This window comes from Sapajus apella, unplaced genomic scaffold (genome assembly GCF_009761245.1).
Source record: "Sapajus apella isolate SASKATOON/1434 unplaced genomic scaffold, GSC_monkey_1.0 scaffold21, whole genome shotgun sequence".
Lineage (NCBI taxonomy): Eukaryota > Metazoa > Chordata > Mammalia > Primates > Cebidae > Sapajus > Sapajus apella.
In genome coordinates this window covers 18889110-18911283 of record NW_022436961.1, presented here as the reverse complement: position 1 = coordinate 18911283, position 22174 = coordinate 18889110, and the positions used below count along the sequence as shown (strand labels likewise).

The 22174-nt window shown below is 36.0% G+C and overlaps 1 protein-coding gene across 4 annotated transcripts in view; it reads left to right on the top strand.

Annotated features, from left to right (window-relative positions):
* Positions 1–22174, top strand: part of MSR1 (macrophage scavenger receptor 1) — a 95339-nt gene that overhangs the window by 36605 nt on the left and 36560 nt on the right. For 3 of the 4 annotated variants that reach the window (XM_032288349.1, XM_032288347.1, XM_032288348.1), the window contains 3 exons: positions 3208–3288; positions 9290–9370; positions 16601–16654. In XM_032288349.1, the coding sequence (XP_032144240.1) occupies positions 3208–3288; positions 9290–9370; positions 16601–16654 (216 nt within the window). Of the gene's footprint in view, positions 1–3207; positions 3289–9289; positions 9371–16600; positions 16655–18853; positions 20220–22174 lie in introns of those variants that run through there. The other variant, XM_032288350.1, reaches the window with a different exon arrangement.

Sequence of the window (22174 nt, the reverse complement as noted above, 5' to 3'; positions counted from 1 at the left end):
TAAAAAAGCTCTAGCAATAGTCCACCTGTGTGATGGTGAAGTTGTGAGCTACAATAGAGATGGACAGGAGGCTAGTTTGGGAAGGTGGCAAGGTAGTGGATAATGTTCTCCAAAGTTCTGCATCAGAAACTAAGAGTAAAGTGGTATATTATTTGTTATTTTATTCCCCCAGTGTATCTAAAAGATACTTAAAACATTTATTGAGATCCTTCCCACATTCTTTTGGAAACAGTAAAAGGGCTGTAACAATGTACAGAAATGTAACATAATAAGTGAGATTAATGTTACCTAAAGAATAGAATGACAATAAAAATGTACTTTCAACACGCCTAGTTAGAACTCTAATAAAAAACTTTGCCTGGTTTTCTTATTCTAGGATTCAAATACCAGGCATCAGTGTTTTTACATAAAAATACAGAGAGGGATTTTTGACTCCAAATTTTGTAAAATAACACAGATGTATTTGCTGTGACTGAAGTAATACTCCATAATGAAAGCTGTATACAGTTCCCATAATTACTTGTAATATAATGGACAGGATAGTAATTAGGAGAGCTCCTTCTATCTCTTACTTCCCAAATAAATGGTGAGAAGTCCACTTCAGAGGCTAGTAACCGAGATCTATTCTCTGTGCCCCTTTGTTTCTTCTTGCCTCATGTTCCAGTTTTTCCTCGAATGTCTGTGTCTTGCTTTGGATCCTTAGTTACTAAACTGAAGTCTTTGCTTGTGCACTTTTTTCAAAACACCATCCTTGAGTACTGGGGTTGTGCTTCCCTTCAATAGTTCAACAAAATTCAGGCTGTAAATTGAGGGTCTGTCCTGCTTTCCCCCGATTCACTGCTGTGTAGTGATGAACGGAGTGTTGATGGTTGTGCAAGGTTTCTAAACCCCTTTTCCTGGGAAGTACTACATTCTTCCGGAGCAAATAGGAGGCACATACAGATTCTCTTTGATGTAGAAACCTGACATTTCTTGTGCTGCACTTAAATATATGTCTCGCAACAATTAAGCTGCACCTTAGGATGTAATGCACTGGTTAATTTCTAAATCCCTGTTAGTATGTTGTTTGCATGACAATTACATAAACACACACACACACACACACACACACTCTCTTAAGAAAGAAATGTTAATTATCTTTTAAAATTTATTTATTATACTTTAAGTTCTGGGTACATGTGCAGGTCATACAGGTTTCTTACATAGGTATACACATGCCATGGTGGTGGTTTGCTGTATCCATTGCCCCATCATCTACATTAGGTATTTCTTCTAATGCTATCCCCTCCCCAATCTGTTCACACCCTGCTATTCCTCCCATAGCCCCTATCCTCCAGGCCCCAGTATGTGACATTCCCCTTCCTGTGTCCACGTGTTCTCATTGTTCAACACCCACTTATGAGTGAGAACACGTGGTGTTTGTTTTTCTATTCTTGTGTCAGTTTGCTGAGAATGATGGTTTCCAACTTCATCCATGTCCCTGCAAAGGACATGAACTCATCCTTTTGTTTTGGCTGCATAGTATTGAATGGTATATATGTGCCATATTTTCTTTATCCAGCCTATCATTGATGGGCATTTGGGATGGTTCCAAGTCTTTGTTATTGTGAACAGTGCCGCAATAAACATGTGTACATGTGTCTTTATAATAGAATGATTTATATTTCTATTTCTAGATCCTTGAGGAATTGCCACACTATCTTCCACAATAATTGAATTAATTTATACTCCCACCAACATAAATAACACAACTATGAATTGTATTTGTCCTCATGTCTTGTCTAGGCTTTTATATTTCTTATTAGTAGAGTTGCTTTTACAATAAAAATATAAATATGTGTCCAATGTTGCATGTGAACAGAAAGGGACATTCCATTGAGAAGAGTAATGACATATTGATCTTCTAAAACCCAAATTGGACCTTAGAAATTGGGACATAGAAGAGAAATAGACAGAAGTAGAGTCAAGGATGTAAAAATAAGCAACAAAAAATGAACAACATATACTTATTCATGAGATAATCTTTATCTATTCATGTGGCCCCCTCTAGATTTCTTCACGTATTATGTCTCCCCACCTGATTAAAATTTGTAAACAAGTGCATTCTAACCAGGGATGCTGTGTATATTTGTATGTCGTCCTTGGATTATGTAGGTGACTGAACAGTAGTAATTGAAAATGCTTCCTTTAAAATGTCACTGTGGAATAATGTTCCTTTCTGTTTCTTTATTTCGGTGTTGGAAAGGAAACTAAGTTTTCTTCTTTAAATAAAGAAAAGAATATTTGTCCTGTGTACTCCATATGAAACAGAGAATGTTGGTAGGATTACCTTTCATTTCTAAATACATACTGGGTATAATCATTTTAAGGCATGACCAGATATCTGTCTTGCTGGACAAAGAAAATACAAATGACTAAATCAGTGTTGTTTAATTGCAGCTGTCGGGAAAGCCACCTGAAAAAATTATGAGACCAAAGTTTTCTTTGCAGTGTCTCCATTTTTTAATAGTACCTGTATCAATCTAGGAATTCTACTTAATATTTTACTTGAAAAAATAATTCCTCTACTCATTTTCACCTTCCTGCCTTTCCTCATATCTTTCTTGCTCCCTAGGAATTATCTTCCTTCTCCTTCTATTTATTCTTGAAATTACCCCTCATATTCTACCTTTTCAATAAAGACTTCAGCCATCACCACTCACGCCCATCTCCAGTTCACTAACAAATATCTGAGTTTATGGTCAGTTCCAACAAAGTGCTTATCTACTGTGTGTGAATTTTCCTTTTGCCTTGAGTCTTTTAAGTTCGTACTTACACATTTTCCATATAGTAGCTAACTCCATGTTATATTTAACTCAGTGTCTAACTGCCTGGGATGTATACAACACTAATGTGACTTTGTGCCAGCCTGTTGACTTTTCTCTGTCCCCAAATTATCAGAACCTGGAGAAGTGTTAGGCACACTCAGATTTAATATATCATTAGATTGTTTACTTTGAGGCAATGTCATCCTTATTAGTATAGGGCATTATATTCCTGAATAGCAGAATTCTCCTCCATTCAGGAAGTTCAGTCTTATTCATTCTATATTATTGCACAACAAATAAAAGACTTTGAATTTCCTTATATAAGTATATTGATAGAGGACTAACCCATTTTTTCCCTATGCTTTACAACTATGATAAGTAACTGTAATTTTTTTTAAAGGTCCTCCTGGACCTCCAGGTGAAAAAGGAGATCGAGGTCCCTCTGGAGAAAGTGGTCCACGAGGCTTTCCAGGTCCAATAGGTATGGCAATCATGGTTATTTAATTATATACTGTGAGGATAGATGATATACATCCGGGTACATGTGTAGGGGAGGATTGCTATTTTATTTATATCCTGCAGAAGGTGTGAGTAAGTATCTGTGTGTGCGTGTGCGTGTGTGTGTGTTGGGGAGGTATTAAATGTTCTAGTGGCCTAATCATATAATATACCGAATGGTAAGCATTACTCATGATTTTTGAAGAAAATAAATGGTTTAACCAGATTAACCAAATGGAATTGTTCATAAGACTAGGCAGTGCCATGTATATAATAGACAGCAAACAGTATAAGGCAGACCTAACCTAGATCATATATGAAGGGGAGTACAAAAACTATCTTCATGTTGAATAAATCATCTTCACATTTACAAGCTGTCTGATTTTTAAGACATAGAAACTCATACTAGTAGTGAATTATGAATCACAAGAAAATTGGACTATATTTCTTGTATAGTCTTTGACTGGAATATATCTGTTTAAGCTAATGAAATCTGAATGTAAATATTGGTTAAAATATGGATAACATTTACCTTTGCTGTCAGTCGCTCTGTATTTTACTAAGAGCAAAGTTGTTTCAGATTATTTTCCTCTAAGTTGTAATCTTCAAAAATTATTTTGAAAGAAGACAATAGAAGACACAGAAGAGAGAACGTCAACTATCTTTGCTTAAAAAAAAAGATAATAACATAATTGTCATGTTAGCCTTGGCTAGAAATCAACTATCATGCATTCTATCTGAAAGTAGGAAGTACACTGCAAGGTCTAATTATAACTAGAATGGTTTGTCTTAACAAAAAAAAAAAAATGTCTAAATACCATGTACTTCATCTTATTTTTCTGTCTTTTAATGATATAAAGGGTTCTTCTTTCTGATCAATTTATTGACTAGCCCTGGTCACATCAGACAAATAATTTTTGAAAATGAATAGCATGACTAAGGCTAAGCAGATATTAACAATGGGGCATTAAGGTCATAAGCAAGGGAAAGAACCAGTATTAAATCGGCTGCCAGAACTACTATTGTCAAGGGTCGGTTAGCTACTTTATGCAAACTGCAGTTGTCAGAGCTTCATAACTCAACCATGAAAGTTTAGTCTGGGCTACAACTTGCCATACAATGCTTCATCTTGGGAACATCTTCTGCAGCTGTTTCTGAACTATGAATGTATGAAATAGAAGCATTTGTAAATTTCAGCTTGTGTTAATGTTATAAATAGACACCATTGCAAAGAATCTTTGATTTTGGTTTTTATTTTTTTTATTTTTTGTAAATCAGCAATTTGTCATGGTTTAAATTTATAGGGTAAAAAGTGATGTCATAATTTGTTGCTTTTGGTACTGCTCATTTACACAAACAGGCATTACCTAGGTCCTTATAAGAGACAGGTTGAGCTCCTGGGAATAATCAAATGACTGGGATAATCAAACGACCCTTAGGTTATCAGGTTATCATTTAGTTTGGTACACTGCAAGAAAAGTATCCAAAATACCAGGAATTTTTCCTAATGAATTATTCGCTTATTACTTGGTGCAACCTGTTTAGTTCTTTGCCAGATTGTCTAATTACCTCATTTTTGATACCAAAATCAGGAAGTAAAGAGTATATGATGGATAGTCATAATAATTCTACTTTCTAATTTGAGCAGGTTTACTAAGTCCCCATCTCTACATCCATTGGAGCCCACTAAACTCAGCTCGAACAAGTCACACTCACCAAGACTCACAACCATGATGCAAATACCTGCAAAACCTAAGTGGTTGTCCTAGTGGCCTCAAATAATTAATACATTAAATATAGTAGAATTATTACTTATATATTGGGGTGGATATTATGTTTAAATATGCTTTATTGCCCAAATAATAAAAAATTTATTTGAGAGGACTATTTCCTTGAAAGCATGCCAGGGAAAATGACCTATCACTTTGCACTCACAATAATATGTACTGAGTACTTTCTCCAAGCCTGGTGTTCTACAATACCCTATAGAGAATTTGTAAACAGATACAGAGTCTCTGACTTCACAGAGCTTCCAGGATGATAAAGTAATATTATAAGGGAGGTGAATGTCATGATCAAGGATTTTTGATCTCATGTGAGTTCCTTTTAAGGGGCTGATTTTAGAGTTGTTGTCCCTTGACAGCAATGCTTTGAAGGTGAAACAGCTCTTTCTTTTCTAAAGGAAACTCTTTGTATGCCATCTAAGGAGCTGTTTATGCCCAATGTAGTCAATAGCAAGGTAGCCTAACCTGTAGGCATGGGAGGGGCTACCTACATAAGATGCTCTGGGAGAGAACTGAAGGCTCCTCTGGCTACAAAATTTTCAACATCAACCAGTACCATTTACTTTCCTTACATAGTCTGAATTTTCCATTGTAGGGATCATGCTTCTGAAAGAGAAAATAAAGCTCTCCTAACCACAGGTATTGGAAGAGAGGAACCATGTTTTCTTAATTTGGAAGAGAGAAACCAATTTAATTTTATATCTACATATATCTTTATCCCATCCCACCCCTTCCCATAAGCTGCGGCCCAAGAAGTCCCCTGCCTCAGGCTTCAGTGAGGACAGGATCCCTAAATATACACCTGAATAAGGAGTGTTGCCTGGCTGCAGGCTGCTGTTCTATGCCTGAGTATTGAAAGCGGATTTCTTCTGGAGGTAACAAATTGTGCCAATGAATCAAAAAATTCACTGCTAATTGTAAACATATCATTAAATATAGGAAGTAGAAAAGTTCCTCTTTAAAGTTTCCTTTCTTGTTTAAGAATAAATCAAAAGTGTTAGATAATAGTTTGTTTTAAACACTTTCTTGAAAGCCTTCTTGCTTTTTGCTAATAACTCTTTTTTAAGCCCTATCCTGTGTAGCTGTTAGACTTGCTCCCAGGCACGTAGTACATTCTATATCCTTGTACTTTAACCAAGAATTTGTGCTAGACATGCTCACAGGCACGTAGCACATTCTATGTCCTTGTACTTTCACCAAGATATTTATGCTATTACTTTTCTAGCAAGCAATTTCCTGTCCCTTCCTTATTTGGACTTCCTCTTTTCCTTTTGTTCTCCATTGCCTTTACCTACCTATTCAATAAAGTTTTAAGCTGTTAGCTAGTCAGGTTCATTTGTAGATTGTGAAGTCTGGCTCCAACCAACTGAGATCATACACAGCAGTAAGGACAACCCCAAATGCATAAAGGATAAATATGTCTGTTTTTTTTTTTTTTTTTTCTGTTATACCCTCATGACAAGACTGCTGGTGAAGGCGCCCTTTCTGCAGGAAGAAAGATTGCCTTGCTGAGAGATCCTTTGTCCCAGTGCTGACTTTTCTTTGCAGCACCAAAAATTCACATGTAACATTAAATAAAACTAAATTTAGAAGCCTTTATAAAGGCTGATGAAAATAATAATTGTATTTTTGGGGAGGAGGTTGAGGAAGACATGGAGGAGAACAAGAACAGCTAATATTTACTAAGTATTCATTACATGCCAGGCACTTTTCTAAGTGTTTTACATGAATGGAGCTCTTTAAATTATCACATCAGCCTGATGATGCAGAAACAAATAATATACCCATTTTACAGGTGCAATGCACAGGGAGGTCAAATGAGTTGCTCAAGGTCAGTCAGCAACTGGTAAGTGGCAAAGCTCATATTTGATCCTTGATGGGCATGAGTGCAGAGTGCAGAGTCCGTGCCCTTAACTAGTCTGCTAGATTGCAGAAAGCCTGAAAAGAGTAGGACACCCAGGATATGTGAAAAATTATCAGACCAGTTTTACAAAAGTGATTTGATCGCTCTGGTCTATGGTACTGTCTCTGTAAAATGATGGATTCTGACTGGATGATATCTAAGGTTTCTTGGAACATCCCATGGCTGAGATTCCATTTATTGTACTTATATTCTCCATGAGTTAGAAGCAGGTGCCGGACCCTTTCCCATTGCCACAGATTATTGTAGGAAATTAGTTAATTGCCTCCTGAAAGGCTCAGGGTATCTGATCTTATGGAATAAAGTTCAACAGCAGTGCTGGTATTTGGGAGACTACATTTTCAAACATCATTAAACAAACAAGTCACATAACTCCATAGGCCATATAAAGTCTACTTAACCATCTCCTTGAACAGAGGTCTGTGACTCACTGATTTCTACGAAAGTATCTCAGACTCTTCCTTTATAGATTTATTTGCTTATCCATTGAAAATGTACTTGATTTGTAGCTGAAAAACCTTGATTTTTAGTTGAACAGCTGTATTCTGAGCATCACTATAAAGTACTTGAGAAGTCATCATTGGAGAGGCTTCTCTGATGCTCCTGTCTAAAGCAGGCCCCATGGCATTCACTATTCTATTACCCAGTTTTTCCAAAATTATAACCCCGAAATTGCCTTCTTTCTTTGCTACTATCTGACTCTCATTGTTTCTCCACCCTGGAAGATCTGTTTGGATAAGGATATTTTTAACTCTAGGAATATACTAAGATGTGTACAATATATATTTCTTAAAGAAAGAAATAGTAAAAGCGGAGGTTACTTGTGAATGACACTCTACAAAAAGTAGGGGAATGTTTTCACATTTTTTAAATTGGCAGGATTTACTGTCAGTGTTTTTATTTGTAAATTGGAATGACAGATCTCCGTAACTACCAGTGCAGAAGTCTCACTACCTTGATTCTATAGTGAAGGAAGCTATAAATATTAATCATCTTGTACTGAGAACAGATGTTAGGTCTTTTTAGGCTGTATGCTATGAAGTCCAGCCAATATATAGTACTTTGTAATTAAATTGAGTTGAAATGTCCTGACTTTATTAATATTTCTATACATAGTTTATCACTTTATTGCTTTGGAAGCAGTAGTTCTAAACGTAGTTTATTACTTTATCACTTTGGAAGTTTGCTTAATTTCTGTTGGAATAAAAGTTTTAAACTGGGTTAAATAATATTTTTTACTAGTAAGAATAATGTACTTCTTAAATTGATCACTTCTTAGAGGACAGTTAGCCCATTTTTAAATGTCTTTATTAATAAACCTCAAGAAAAGATTTTTAAAATGAATTTAATATGTGTAAGTCCTGTCTTCTGGAAGTTATAAACTAAAAGTAATATTCTAAAAGGTTGATATTGGGAAAAAATGTATAATCAATTTCTTACAATATGCCTCCCCAAGGAATCAAGTGAAGCTGGGTTAATGGGATCTCTCTGAATTGATAATGACACAAAATAAGATCCTTAACCTGTGTTACAATAGTTTATCAAGAACCACTATACTCTAGGATAAAATATTCTATTTCATAGGAATGTAACATTTTCTTTTATATGTAGTTTTTATGGTCACCATAGTAATATTGGGTAAAAAGTAGCCATTTTCAGTTTTCATATATGTATATAACACCCTGGATTTGTGTAAGTATATAATACATACTCGAAAGTAAATCTGTGTATTGTGTGTGTGTGTTTGTGTGGGTGTGTATGTGTTTGTGTGTTTATTTACTCTGGGATTACAATGAAATATGTAAGAACAGGCCCATGATAGATAAAGTAATATATTTTTTATTTTATAAGCACTCTTTGATACTTTACATTGCTTGAGTTGCATTTTTTTTTTCCTAAGGAAAATCTTAAAAATTCAATTTTCAGCTTATGTATTTTAAAGTTGTCATTTCAGCTACAACAAAATCCTGCCATTTGATGATTACTGATTGACTACATAAGCCTTCTTGTTAAAACCCCAAGATTTGTTTTTTCTAATGTGCTTTTATTTCTACTAATAATATGTTATTTATTGAATAGCTACAATATGCTAAATATGCTAAGGTTTATATTTATTGCTTATATTATCTTTCAATGTCACACATTAAATTTTAGGAAACTTATTATTCCTCTATCTGGAGATTCTCTAATTTCATATTTACTGATAAAGCTAGATTTTTTCATTACACTCCCAAGTCTGTATGAAAAGTACCTCCTTTTCTTCTTCATTAATAATGTAGGTACTCCAGGTCTTAAAGGTGATCGGGGAGCAATTGGATTTCCTGGAAGTCGAGGATTCCCAGGACATACAGGAAGGCCAGGTATTATGATAATGTGTATTTTCTTTATAGAATATGTAGAAGAAACACCAGATTATTTATATGTATACATAATACTGTATATATGTAGTATACATATTTTAAAATTCTTGGATGATTAAAAAATGATTATTATTTTGTGAATAGTAGTATTCACATGCAGTTATTTGATGGTTTCTGAAATCAGATTTTTGAAACTGACTTCTGTTCGCCTAAGGAAAGTTTTTATATTCCAAAGAAAAATCATGAAAAAAAAACCACACAGGATTTATAAATTCTTCACAATCATAGATCATCATGAACAATGATATCCATCTCTGAACAAAGAGACTTGAAAGACTGGCAAATTAAAAAAAAAAAAAAAAGAAGAAGCAAAGTATAAATACCTATTTAATCACAACTGGCCAAACTTTGTGAAGTTACAGTTAGCAAAATACAGAGAAGTCTGAAATTCTCTCCTATGCAAAATAAATTATATGCTATTATTTACTAGTTTTTAATAATCAAGGCTGAGTTCAGCATTTTGAAATGTATATATGATGATATTATTCCCATCAGTTCTTCCAGTAGCCTAAGCTTCAATTGCAAACTTTGAACAGAAGTGAATTGCTTTGCAATTTTAGAAAGAGCTAGGCTACTGTCTCCTGTTTGCTTCTTTTTTTTTTCCCCAAAGTGAATCATCATCAGGATAATAGAGTCACACCAAGTGCAGAGCTGTGCACCTGTGTTCCCAGCTAGTTGAGATACTGGGGTGGGAAGATTGCTTGAGCTCAGGAGTTTGAGACCAACCTCAGCAGTCTAGTGAGGCCCTGTCTCTAAAAAATAAGAAAAAGAAAAAAGAATAGGGTCTCTATCATTGAGGTATTTTAAAAATACATTTTATTTTTAGAACAGTTTTACATATATAAAAAAACAAAACTGCACAGAAAGTATAGAAAGTTCCCATAAACCACCCAGGCACACATGGTTTCCTCTATTACTGACATCTTGCACTAGTGTGGTACATATGTAACATTAATAAACCAGCATTGATACATCATTACGAACCAAAATCTGTTATGTACATTAGTGGCCACTCTTTGTGTTTTGCGTTTTATGTGTTTCAGCGTATGTATAATGTCATGTATCCATCATTACAGTATTAGAATAGTTTCACTGCCCTAAAGATCCCCTGTGCTCTACCAACTCTATCAGTCTCCTGGAAGCCACTGATCTTTTTACTGACTCCATAGTTTCTCCGTTTCCAGAATGTCATATGGTTGGAATCATACAGCCTTGTCATACTGGCTTCTTTCACTTAGCAATGTGAATGCAAGGTTTCTTCATATCTTTTCCTGGTCTGATTGGTCATTTTTTAAAATTACTCAATAGTATTTCATTTTATGGATTTACCAAAATGTTTATCCATTCATCTATTAAAGTATATTTCGGTTGTTTCAAAGTTTTAGGCTGGGCATGGTGGCTCACACCTGTAATCCTAGCACTTTTGGAGGCCAAGGTGGGTAGGTCACTGAGATGGGCAGATCACTTGTGGTCAGTATTTCAAGACCAGCCTTGCCAACATGGTGAAACCCTGTCTCTGCCAAAAAATACAAAAATTAGGCATGGTGGCACATGCCTATAGTCCTAGCTATTTAGGAGACTGAGATGGGAGGATCACTTGAACCTGGAAGGCAGAGGTTGCAGTGAGCTGAGATCATGCCATTTCACTCCAGCCTGGGCAACAGAGCGAAACCCTGACTAAAAAAAAAAAAAAAAAAAAAAAAAAGTTCTAGAAATTATGCATAAAGCAGCTGTAAACTTTAATGCGCTGGCTTTTTTGTGGACAGAAGTTTACCTAGGAGTGTGATTGCTGGATCAAAGGGTAAACCCATATTTAGCTTTGGAGAGTATTATTTCATTCATTCACCCAGTCCACACAGTTATTGAGGGGTCTCTGCGTGCTGGAGATAAATACAGCGCAGCTGCTATCCTTAAGGAGATAGAGACAGAAACAAATGCATAAACAATTAGCTATAATTCCATGTGGTAAGTAAACAACCTTGGTGGGGTTAGACAAAATGCTGTATGGAAGTAGTATGGAGTGATTAACTTCATCCTGTAAGAAAACGTGTTACATAGACAGTAGTGTTTGTCACCTCATGTCCTCACTCGTTAAGTGGGTGTTGAACAGTGAGAATACATGGACACAGGGAGGGGAACATCACACACTGGGGCCTGTTGCGGGGTGGAGGGGCTAGGGGAGGGATGGCAAGGGGTTGGGGCATTGGGGAGGGCTAACATTGGGAGAAACAGCTAATGTAGATGGGGGATAGATGCAGCAAAGCACCATGGCACGTGTATACCTATGTAACAATCCTGCATGATCCGCACATGGACCCCAGAACTTAAAGTCTAATTAAAAGAAAAAAAAAACAGAAAAAACAAAACAAAATGCTTTTTAAACAATTACATGAAAAAAAAAAAAAAAGAGAGTAGTGTTTGTTAGTGCTGGCCTAAAAGAGGCCTGGAATTTCTTTAGGTTTATATTTCTCAAACTTTAGCGGGCATCAGAATCACTAGGAAGATCTGTGAAAATAGCTTCCAGGACTCCACCCCAGAGTTTCTGATGCAGTAGCTCTAGGATTGGGCTCACCATCCTCACTAATTTCCAGGTGAAGGTGATACTATTAATCCAGGGACCACATTTTGAGAACCATATGTTTAGGTAGAAAAAAGGAGTGAGACAGAGTAATCATGCACAAAGAAAAACTAGGGCAGTAGTAATAAGTTCCTTGACAAAATATATCCTTAAGACATCACTTCTTATAAAAGACACCAGTCTGGTAGAGATGTGAGCAGCAGTGCCCGGTGACGCTCTAGTGGTTCTGCAGACTAAAAGAAGGAAGAATACAATCTTTCCTCTACAAGAGTCTGAAGAAGGTGGTAAAATTAGAAGTAAGTCTGACAACTGTCAAATATGAAATATGTAAAAACAGGTCCATGATAGATAAAGTAATATATTTCAGAGCTAAGACCCCAATTTATGTTATAAACACTTTGATACTTTACGTTGCTTGAGTTGTATTTTTTCACTATCTGGACTATGTAAATGGCATCAAAAATATTATCAGATTCTGAAGCAAAATATTCAGATAGAACATCTTCTGTCTTCCCTCCTACACTCCTTTTCTTCCCACCTTGCCCTTTCCTTCTGCATGTATGAAGTACACACTGGTCAGATAGAATACATGCTAGAAACAGGGAAATGAAAGGTGACTAAGACAGTCTACAACTGAAAAGATACACAAACATGAGAAGAGAAAGGTAAGAGTTTATGCTTTCTCCATGCATAGCAGATCTATAGAGTAGTGCATTCATAAAACCTGACATATTTACTTCATTAAGTTTGGAGGATTGAAATGAAGTGAAACCTTTTATGTCTTCATAATCCGTAGAAGGCTCTGTTCTGCCTTGTTAAACAAAGCAGAACTTTCAGCATGTAGATAATGTGCTTCTGTCCATTTTGCCTCTTGAAGTCCATTCCAAGTCTGATTGTTTTTCTCAGAGTAAGTTGTCGTCATTTTCAGGGGTGTCTAAAATATTAGACCGTACATAGGTCATTTGTTAATTCAACACATTTACTGAACATTTCATGCAGCTATTTATAGATGGTTGAACATAAGAGTCTGAAGTTTAGAGGACAGTTTAAAAGACAGTTTAGCTATGATCATATAAATGTTCTTCAGAATCACTGATTTCAATAATATTTTATGGGTAGAGAGTGGGAAGGTACAAAGAGAAGGGGCCTAGCATAAAGCTTTACATAGTCCCAAAAGTACAGGCTGAGCAACATGGACAAAATAGCAGAAGGAAAAGAGGTAGCCCAAATTAAGAAGAAAACCCAGAGAACACGGCATGAAAAAAGACAAAGACAGAGTTTCAAAAGGTGGTCATGTAAGGTTAAGTCTACAAAAAGCTCTTTGCAACTGCTGATGTGGGGATGATGCCTTTATTCAAAGCAGATTCTATGGGATGGGGTGATAACCAGATTAGAGGATGCGGAGAGGGGAATGGTTGATAAGGGTGGGAGACGGGGTTAGAGCCAACTCTTTAGGTGTCTTGCTATGCAGAGGAGGAGAAAGAGATCCTTTTTTTTTTTTTTGTTAGTTTTTTTTTTTTCATTTGATTCTTTTTTCTTTGAAGGAGGGATCTGAGTACCATTTAAATGCTGATGGAAAGATAGAATAAAGGAAGGGTGGTTGAAGATACAGAGGAAAGAAAAGAAAAAGATAGTATAAGGTTAATAAGGAGTAAGGTGAATAATTCAGGGACCAGGAAGAAGCACTAGGCTTAGGAGAGAGGATGATCACATTTCAAAATAGCTTAAAAAAAAAAAAACAGGATGGGGAGGCAGGCTAGAGCTGCAGAAAATTTGGTTAATATAATTAAGACATGTATGCAAAAACTTCTAGCCTAGTAACTGACTCATAGAAGAGGCACTAAAAAATGCTTGAAATCATGATGATGTCATTGAAGACACCTCCTCTTACATTCTTTCAAGTTAGAATATCATATTACATATGATCTCCTTATTTTTAAATGGCTTTTAGAAATATAAGTTAATTTTTATTAAAGACTGATACCTAGGACAGGAGTTACTTAACTCTAGGTTTAGACCAAGCCTTTGCATTTCTTTTTAACCAAAGGTATCATTCTAAGGAACCAATCCATTTCTCTCCTTTAGAAAGGATGGTTTTGATGTTTTCAAGTGTGAGAAAAGATTTCCAAGTATCATCTATAAGAAAATCTCTGAATCATGTTAAAATGATATAAAACATTTATGTTTCTTTATAAGGAGATAAGGTATTTTATTGTACCATGTTTAAAAAGAAAAGTCACAGTGGTATAAGAACAAAAGCAAAATAACATAAAACTAATTTTTTAGTTATCATAGACTCTGAGAGCTCCAAGGACCTTACGTGGGTCAATGCTCTGGGTTAAGCATTTCTATTCTGAAATATAAAGCAAGCTGCTGTGTGAAAAGACTTCCAAGAACAATGCATAGTTACTTTCTCTTTTCTAATCGTGAAATTAAATTGAAATAATGAAATTAAGCTTGCTTAGTCTGTTCTCTCTTCTGAAAATAATTAGAACTGATCAGTTACACTTTAACTCCTCCCTTCCCAAATTTTTAACAATTTCTTAGACCTTTTTCCTCTTGGAAAATTTGGTGTTCTATTTCATTAAAGGATGCTCTCAAAAAAATAGGAAAGGTTTTGGGTACTTTTTGCTAACAATGATTTTTCCCAATTTAACAGTAACTGACACAGCTCAATTACAATTAAGAAGTGAATTTAATGATATAAAGTATATCCACATTATACACAGCAATTAGAGAATTAGAAATTTGGTATTAGGACCCTGATATAAAATGGTTGGCATTTCATTAAATCCTCATAATAAAATTTCGATTGGGAATAACTTTTACTCTTTAAGTGCCTCGAGTTTCATGCTATTAATTATGTATTACATATATGTATATATTTTTAGTTGGTAAATTAAGAGCCAAAAATCCTCTCTAAGAAATATGTAATGACACATGTTCAAAATAAAGCACAGATAAAGATGCCATAGACTAGAGAAATCAAATAAATATAAACATAAAAATTAAATTTCTTTATATTATACCATAACAAATCAACTGAGGGCCAGTCGCGGTGGCTCAGGCCTGTAATTCCAGCACTTTGGGAGGCTTAGGTGGGTGGATCACGAGATTGGGAGATTGAAACCATCCTGGGAAACATGGCGAAACCCTGTCTCTACTGAAATAAAAAATTAGCTGCGTGTGGTGACAGGCACCTGTAATCCCAGCTACTATGGAGGCCAAGGCAGGGGAATTGCTTGAACCTGGGAGGTGGAGGTTGCAGTGAGTCGAGATCACACCACTGTGCTCCAGCCTGATAACAGAGCAAGACTCCTTCAAATGGAAAAAAAAAAAAAGCTGAGATGAAAAAGCTGTTCTCTCTCATTTACTGAGAATAAAATTGCAGAGAGAAGATTCCAGCTAAGCTTTAGGAGATGAAGAATAGAAATAAGAAGAACTAGGTCTTTTATGTGTTTCTCTTATGGGCAAAGTGCTTAATGAACATCGTTGCTAGTTTTCAAGGCAACTCTGCAATGCAAAATATTATTTTTTCGATTTATAGAATAATAAACATTATCTCAGAAACATTTAAAGACTTGTCCTGAGTCACATACCCAGTAAGTGGCAGGGCAAAATAATTAAACACAAGGGTTTCTAAATTATTACTTTAATATTTTGAAGTCCATGATTGTTTAACTTTATCCTCTGAGCTCTAGGATGAAAAGGTGAAGGTTCTCAATTTTACTAGAGGGAATCAAAAACATTAACAAAGACTTGACTTAGAGACAAGGAACACTAGGATCATTTAAGTCAAGACAATAATTACTTGCAAGATATGATTGTATCTGATGGCTGTTGGAAAAAAATCAATAAGCAAGAACAGCACAAAACTTACGAGATGCAATCTTTTCTTGGTACTGAAAGATCTCCTGCAACTCCTTTAAAAGTGGGGCAGTGGGTAAAGTAGCAACCCATTGGCAAAGACCAAGATCTAGCCATGTTTCCACACCTGCTTGAAGCCCCGACCCTCACATAAAATATTTGTACCAAACCCCTGTATACATGGATGAGTTTTCTCAAAACCAAAGGTGATCAGCCTAGAGATGGGAATGCCCCAAGGATCTTTCTACCTTCCCTTGACTGAGAATCTCAACACTCCCAGAAATTCATTGGCAACCCAGTTTTTTGGGGTGGTGCACCCTAAAGAAATGAAAACAATAAATTGTAATGTGAATAGAAGAACGTGGTATAGGAGGTGATGGAAATCACTGGACTTCCTGGGGGTTATGAGTAAGACCCAATCAAAGGAAGAGGAGAAAAGGAGGATGAATAAGTACAAACCAACTGCTTATTCTTCAGCTGTGCTTGATTTAGGAAAATGGTGCATTTAGTGCCCTCTTAATAATTTGAAATATTACCATACCAGGTTCATAATGGAGTTTCCTAAGTAGTAACCATTCTTATTAATAGCATTAGTGTTATACATTTCAATATCTGTCAGTTTTTATACATTCATATTTTAATTATGTTGTCTGATCTGTCTCCAGTTCAAGCAAACATTGTGAATTTTCCTGATTAAAAGCAAATATTTTTCTTCTTTTCTCAAGGAAATTCTGGACCAAAAGGCCAGAAAGGGGAAAAGGGGAGTGGAAACACACTAGGTAAGTATATAGTATTTTGTTTTCTGTGTGAATTCTTGTAATAAATATCTATGATACAAGAGATCTAGGCTTGAGGCAAAGGTTGGGAACTTCAGCACAGATCCGTAGAGAGTCTATGGAAGCCAACCACAATTTTCTACAAATAAGCATACTAATTGGGTAAAACAAATAGATTTTATTATACAGCGCTTTCAATCTCATTATCCATTTGTCTTGACTTTTTGTGATGAGCACTATTTTCTAAAAATTCCTCATAGAAAATTGTTCAATTTTCAAGTCAATTTCTATCCACTGAGGGAAAATCAAGCTTATGAATAGAAACAATTACAAACTAGTTCCTTACTAAATGAAACCTTAAATAGAATTTGGACAGTTTAATTCTATTTAAACGTTAAACAGAATTTTAACCCTGAAAAATTAACTCTCTGATGGCTGGGGCTTTTTGTTTTGTTTATTTTACTAAAAACTTGAAAAGCGGTATTCCATGTTCTAAACCTTCACACCTGAAACAGAATAGATTTCACAAGAAGAACATTTGTCAGTTGAATACCAACCTCATGTTGCAGTATACAGAATCTGTTAATTGGATCTTAAAAGCTAAACATTAGATGAGATGTCTTCTATTTGCCGTGCCGTAAGTTAATTGTTGTGTCTAGGCTGAATATATACTGACATCATGAAGGGATTATGAAGAGGAATGTGGAATCCCCACTAAACTTCTCAGAATCAAAAGGCTCCTCCATTTGTATTCCCAATAGGAACTACATGCGATGTGTGTGTGCGTCTGTATGTCCATGGGATAGCTGATACAAACAGGGTGATCATATTTAATCATCAGGGTTCTGTTTTCAACAGATAATGGCAAATCCTTTTATGTACCAAAATCTAGCAAGTTTGAGTTATAATCATTAGCTAGAAATATACACTACCAATTTCTCTGCCTTACAAAACCTAATTATTTTAACCTAATTTTGTGTACAGATGCCGTATTTAGACAAAGTAGGACATTGTCGTGAATACCAGCCATTAGAGTAGTCATTGGTGTAATCATGATACTTTCAAAGTACAACAGAGTATTGTGTGCCTTCTGAGTACTTTAGTGTTACTTAATGACTTTATTATTATTATATTAACATAATAGTAACATTCGTCTATCTTTTCTCCTTTGTGTCCATTTGCTCTTTAACGTGGTCACTTTTGCCTGCTATATACTTTCTACTCTACCTTTTCTCCTTCTCACTCATTGACTTTCAGTTAAGCTCCTCTTGTAACACTCTCCTCCCTGTCGTTTTATCTTCATCTTTATCTCTGCCTTTATCTTTTGTTTTTCTTTATCTTCTTTTCCTGAGGCTTTTTCTGAGCTTCTTAACATTGACTCTAGTCAAGTTTTGCAAATAAGAAACATTTCTTTTTTATTTTTAGTATGCAAACAGCACCCAGCTGTCTTCTGTTACCTACGGTTATCAAATGCTTTGAACATTTTCTTCAGATATGGTCAGAAATGTTTTCAGTTACAGATATTTTCATGGCTGTTTTGGAGTTTATGCACATACTTTCTTTGAGGAAGCAGTAAGAGAGGTGTTTCCGTGTATACGTATATACAGCCTCTGAATTCTCCACCATGCCCCCCCTTCTTATGTAGAGTATATTACAACTGCATAATGCTTAAAAAAGAGAGAAAGAATGATATACATAAGCATCTAATGTGGTATACTCTGCTTTTTGCTTACGTCAGTATGTCAGTCATCTGTTCGCATCATTGTATATGACTCTACCTATTTTCTCTCAAGGGCTATACATTATTCTATTACTCAGCTGTATATTATTACCATAATATAGCCATTCACTCCTCTAGTCCTGAACACTAAATGATTTTTGTTTGCTTTGGTCAGGCTTTAATAAACAATGCTACGTTCAACATTCTCACATATACTCTTGAAGGAATACTTTTTAATAGGGAATTTGCTAGAAGTAGAATCAATAGTTCAAAGGTTATTTATCATTTTACATTCTTGTAAATGGCTGCTAAAAGGTTGTACCAACTTATTCTGTATGAAAGTGCCTGATTCCCCACATCTTTAGTTAATTCTGCTATGTGAAAATTTATGTTGAATTTTAATATGCATTTAAAAAATTATTTAGGCTTTCTTTAAATATGATAAAAATAATAATTAATTTCCTCTTTTATATATGTGTCAGGACCAGTACAACTCCCTGATCCTATTAGGGCGGGGCCCTTTTAAGATCAGGTGGGTTGGGCGGGACATCCTCTGCTACCATGTCATTAAAAGGCCCTTCGCCTCTGGACACATCAGCTGCACAACTGACTTCCAAGATCCTTTTTCGACTCCTCCAAATGACCTTGGTTCCCGTGTTGTGCCTGGCTTCCACATGGCTTCCTCTCCTGGTCCCTGGTGCTGTTGGGTCCTCTGCCCCCATGCTCATACCTCTTGTTACTCCACTTCCTCCATCATCACCTCTCTCCCCTACCACCCCCAGCCTGGACATGTCTCATGCACAGACTGGAGGGCTGCTCCAACCAGTCCTGAGTTCTGTGCCACCCATTCACCTAGAGTCTTGCTACACCCAATTTAATCCATTGGGTTATAGGAGAACTGACATAGGTACTGATAATATATGTGGGTTCCTAATATTCAAAACATTATTCTCAATCAGAGATAGGGATGTCATAGAAGAAAATCATTAAATTATTAATTCATTCATTCACATAACCATTGTGTACCTCCATGAGCTGGACCTAACAGCTAATAAGATAGATACTATAGCTGGTTTTACAGAGCTAATTGTCCCTGAGAGATGTAGACAAATGAACAGGCAATGACAATACATCTAAGCTATATTGGGGAAAAAATAGGGTTAGCCAGGTGTGTAGAGCAGATAAAGGTTTTTTAATTTATTGGAATTTTTTAAAAAAATGTATTTGATTTACTTTACCTTGTCATTATTCTCCAAATTACAGCATATTTTTAAAAAGTTTTGAAGTGAAGTAGAGCTTGAGCAATTTATCCAACACACTTAAACCAAAAATAAAACTTTTATTATATTACCTGGTCATTTCAAACACAAATATTTTGATCATGAAAGTAATAATAACAATGTTCTTCCATTCTAAAAAGTTATTTGCATATCATGCTTTAAATATTCAGCATAGATCCTAAAGAAAAAGCGGTATTTCCATAGAACTAGAGATAGTTTGTGTAGGTGAAGAAAGGGAAGAAAATGAGGAGGAGGAGAAAAATCAAATGAAAAAAGAATAGGAAAAATATGGGATTCCATGGTTTTTTGTTTGTTGCTTTCTACTGATCAACAGACTACATTTTCAAAACTTTCTTTCCTTTAAGTTTTAGCAGATATACCCAAGATTCATACAATTAAGATTCTAGTAGAACTCTAGATAGTATGCCTGTGTGTATCTTGCCATTTCCATTTCTACCCTTGTAATGAACATGTTAACACCTACCTCACAGGGTTGTTGTGAGGATGAAGTAAGACATTGTGTGTGTTAAGATGCTCTGTGAAACCATAAAGTGCTTTAAAGATGTAAGCTACGCTCGGCCGTGATCTCTCTCAGCTGGAACAGCTTTTTCTCACTGGCATAATGCAGACATTTTTAATCTGTAATCAGAATAGGAGTGAAAGCAAATTGAAAATGCAAGAAGCCAAATAAATGTCATGGCAAAAAGAGAGATGCTAGAAAAAAAGAAGGTTTTATATTAGATAGGACAATGCAAGCGTGACCAGATCACAAATCAATGAGTTTGCCTGAGTTGAACAGAAGAGCGTTAGTTGTAAATAAAAGAAGCGACTAAACAGAGTGCACGCCAGAGGCCAGAAGTTGTTGACAGAGGTCAGAACAAAATGTCAGGCTAATAAAACAAGAGTCCAGTCTCTGAAGGACAAAGCAAGAGCCCAAGACACAGCTAATGAGAAAATTCCAAGAAAGTTTGAAACAAGTTAGAGTTGTCAGTGGTACTCTGGTTTTATGACTGCTTGACATGAAAATCTCCAGGAATAAAAGGGAGAGAAGAATTAGCCATTTGTTCAGATACTCCTGAATATTAGCAAGCTAGCAACATTGAACAGCCAGTTTATACAAATATCTAGAGATAAGTAGTGTCTCTTTGTCCATGGTTTGATTTGATGAGACTTCCTGTCCCTCTTTGCACTGGAGGTCAGGTAGAGTATGAGCAGCTTTCTTCAGCAGACCTTGGTCCACATCAGCCATAGGATGGCCTGGGTCGCAGAGATGCTGGGAGACAATTCCAGGAATTCAGTTAAAAAGCCGTCTGACATCCTAGAGGCTGGGCATAGTATCTCACACCTGTAATGTCAGCACTTTGGGAGGCCGAGGCAGGCGAATGACCTGAGGTTGGGAGTTTGAGATCAGTCTGACCAACATGGAGGAACCCCATCTCTACTAAAAATACAAAATTAACCAGGCATGGTGACACATGCCTGTAATCCCAGCTACTTGGGAGGCTGAGACAGGAGAATCACTTGAATCACAGGAGGCGGAGGTTGTAGTGAGTCGACAGTGCACCGCTACACTCCAGCCTGGGCAACAACAGTAAAACTCCATCTCAAAAAAAAAAAAAAGAGTCATCTGACATCCTAGACTAAATATAGATATTTTAGTGTGAAAATTAGATAATGCAAACTTTTTAAATTGGGGAAGAAAGGCTTTTCTTCTCTCTAGACAAAAAATAGATGCTGAATGCTCTGTTCAAATTATTAGCACAAGTGGCACAAATTTTATCATTTTTTAAAATGTATAATGAAGAGAAAAGAAGTCTGCACTAAGCTCTGATGCTCGTCATAGTGACTTGTCTGCTGCCTTCTCACCATAACTTGCAAGAGTGATGTTTCAGTCAAGCAAAATGATTCCTACCATAACATATAACACTTGTGTGAGGCTCTGTTCTAAATATCTCAATTACCAATGTGTGGTTTCGTCGTATTTCTCACCATGCTTTGCTCATGCACAATGAGACTACAACCAGGATGTGAATTTTAAGTATCCTATCTACAACTCATACAACGATACAGAAAAATCAATTCATTTTTCATTTGATTTTTACTGAGACTCAGCTCAATCTTAAATGAATACTGGTCTTTCTCCAAAGCATTTTTGATCAAAGTAAAGCCTGTGAGGCAAGGGCTTTTTTTTTTTTTCTTTTTCTTTTTCTTTTTTTAAGAGACCGTGTTGCTCTGTTGCACAGGCTGGACTACAGTGGCACCACCATAGCTCACTTCAGCTTTGAACTCCTGGGCTTAAATGATCCTTCCACCTCAGCCTCCGGAGTAGCTAGGACTTCAGGCACACACCACCTTGCCTGGCTATTAAATAAAAAAAAAAAAAATTAGAGGTGAGATCTCACTATATTGCCAGGCTGGTCTCAAACTCTTGACCTCAAGTGACCCTCCTGCCTCAACCTCTCAAAATGTTGAGATTACAGGTGTGAACCACCACACCTGACCCAACAGGGTTTCTGATGTAGT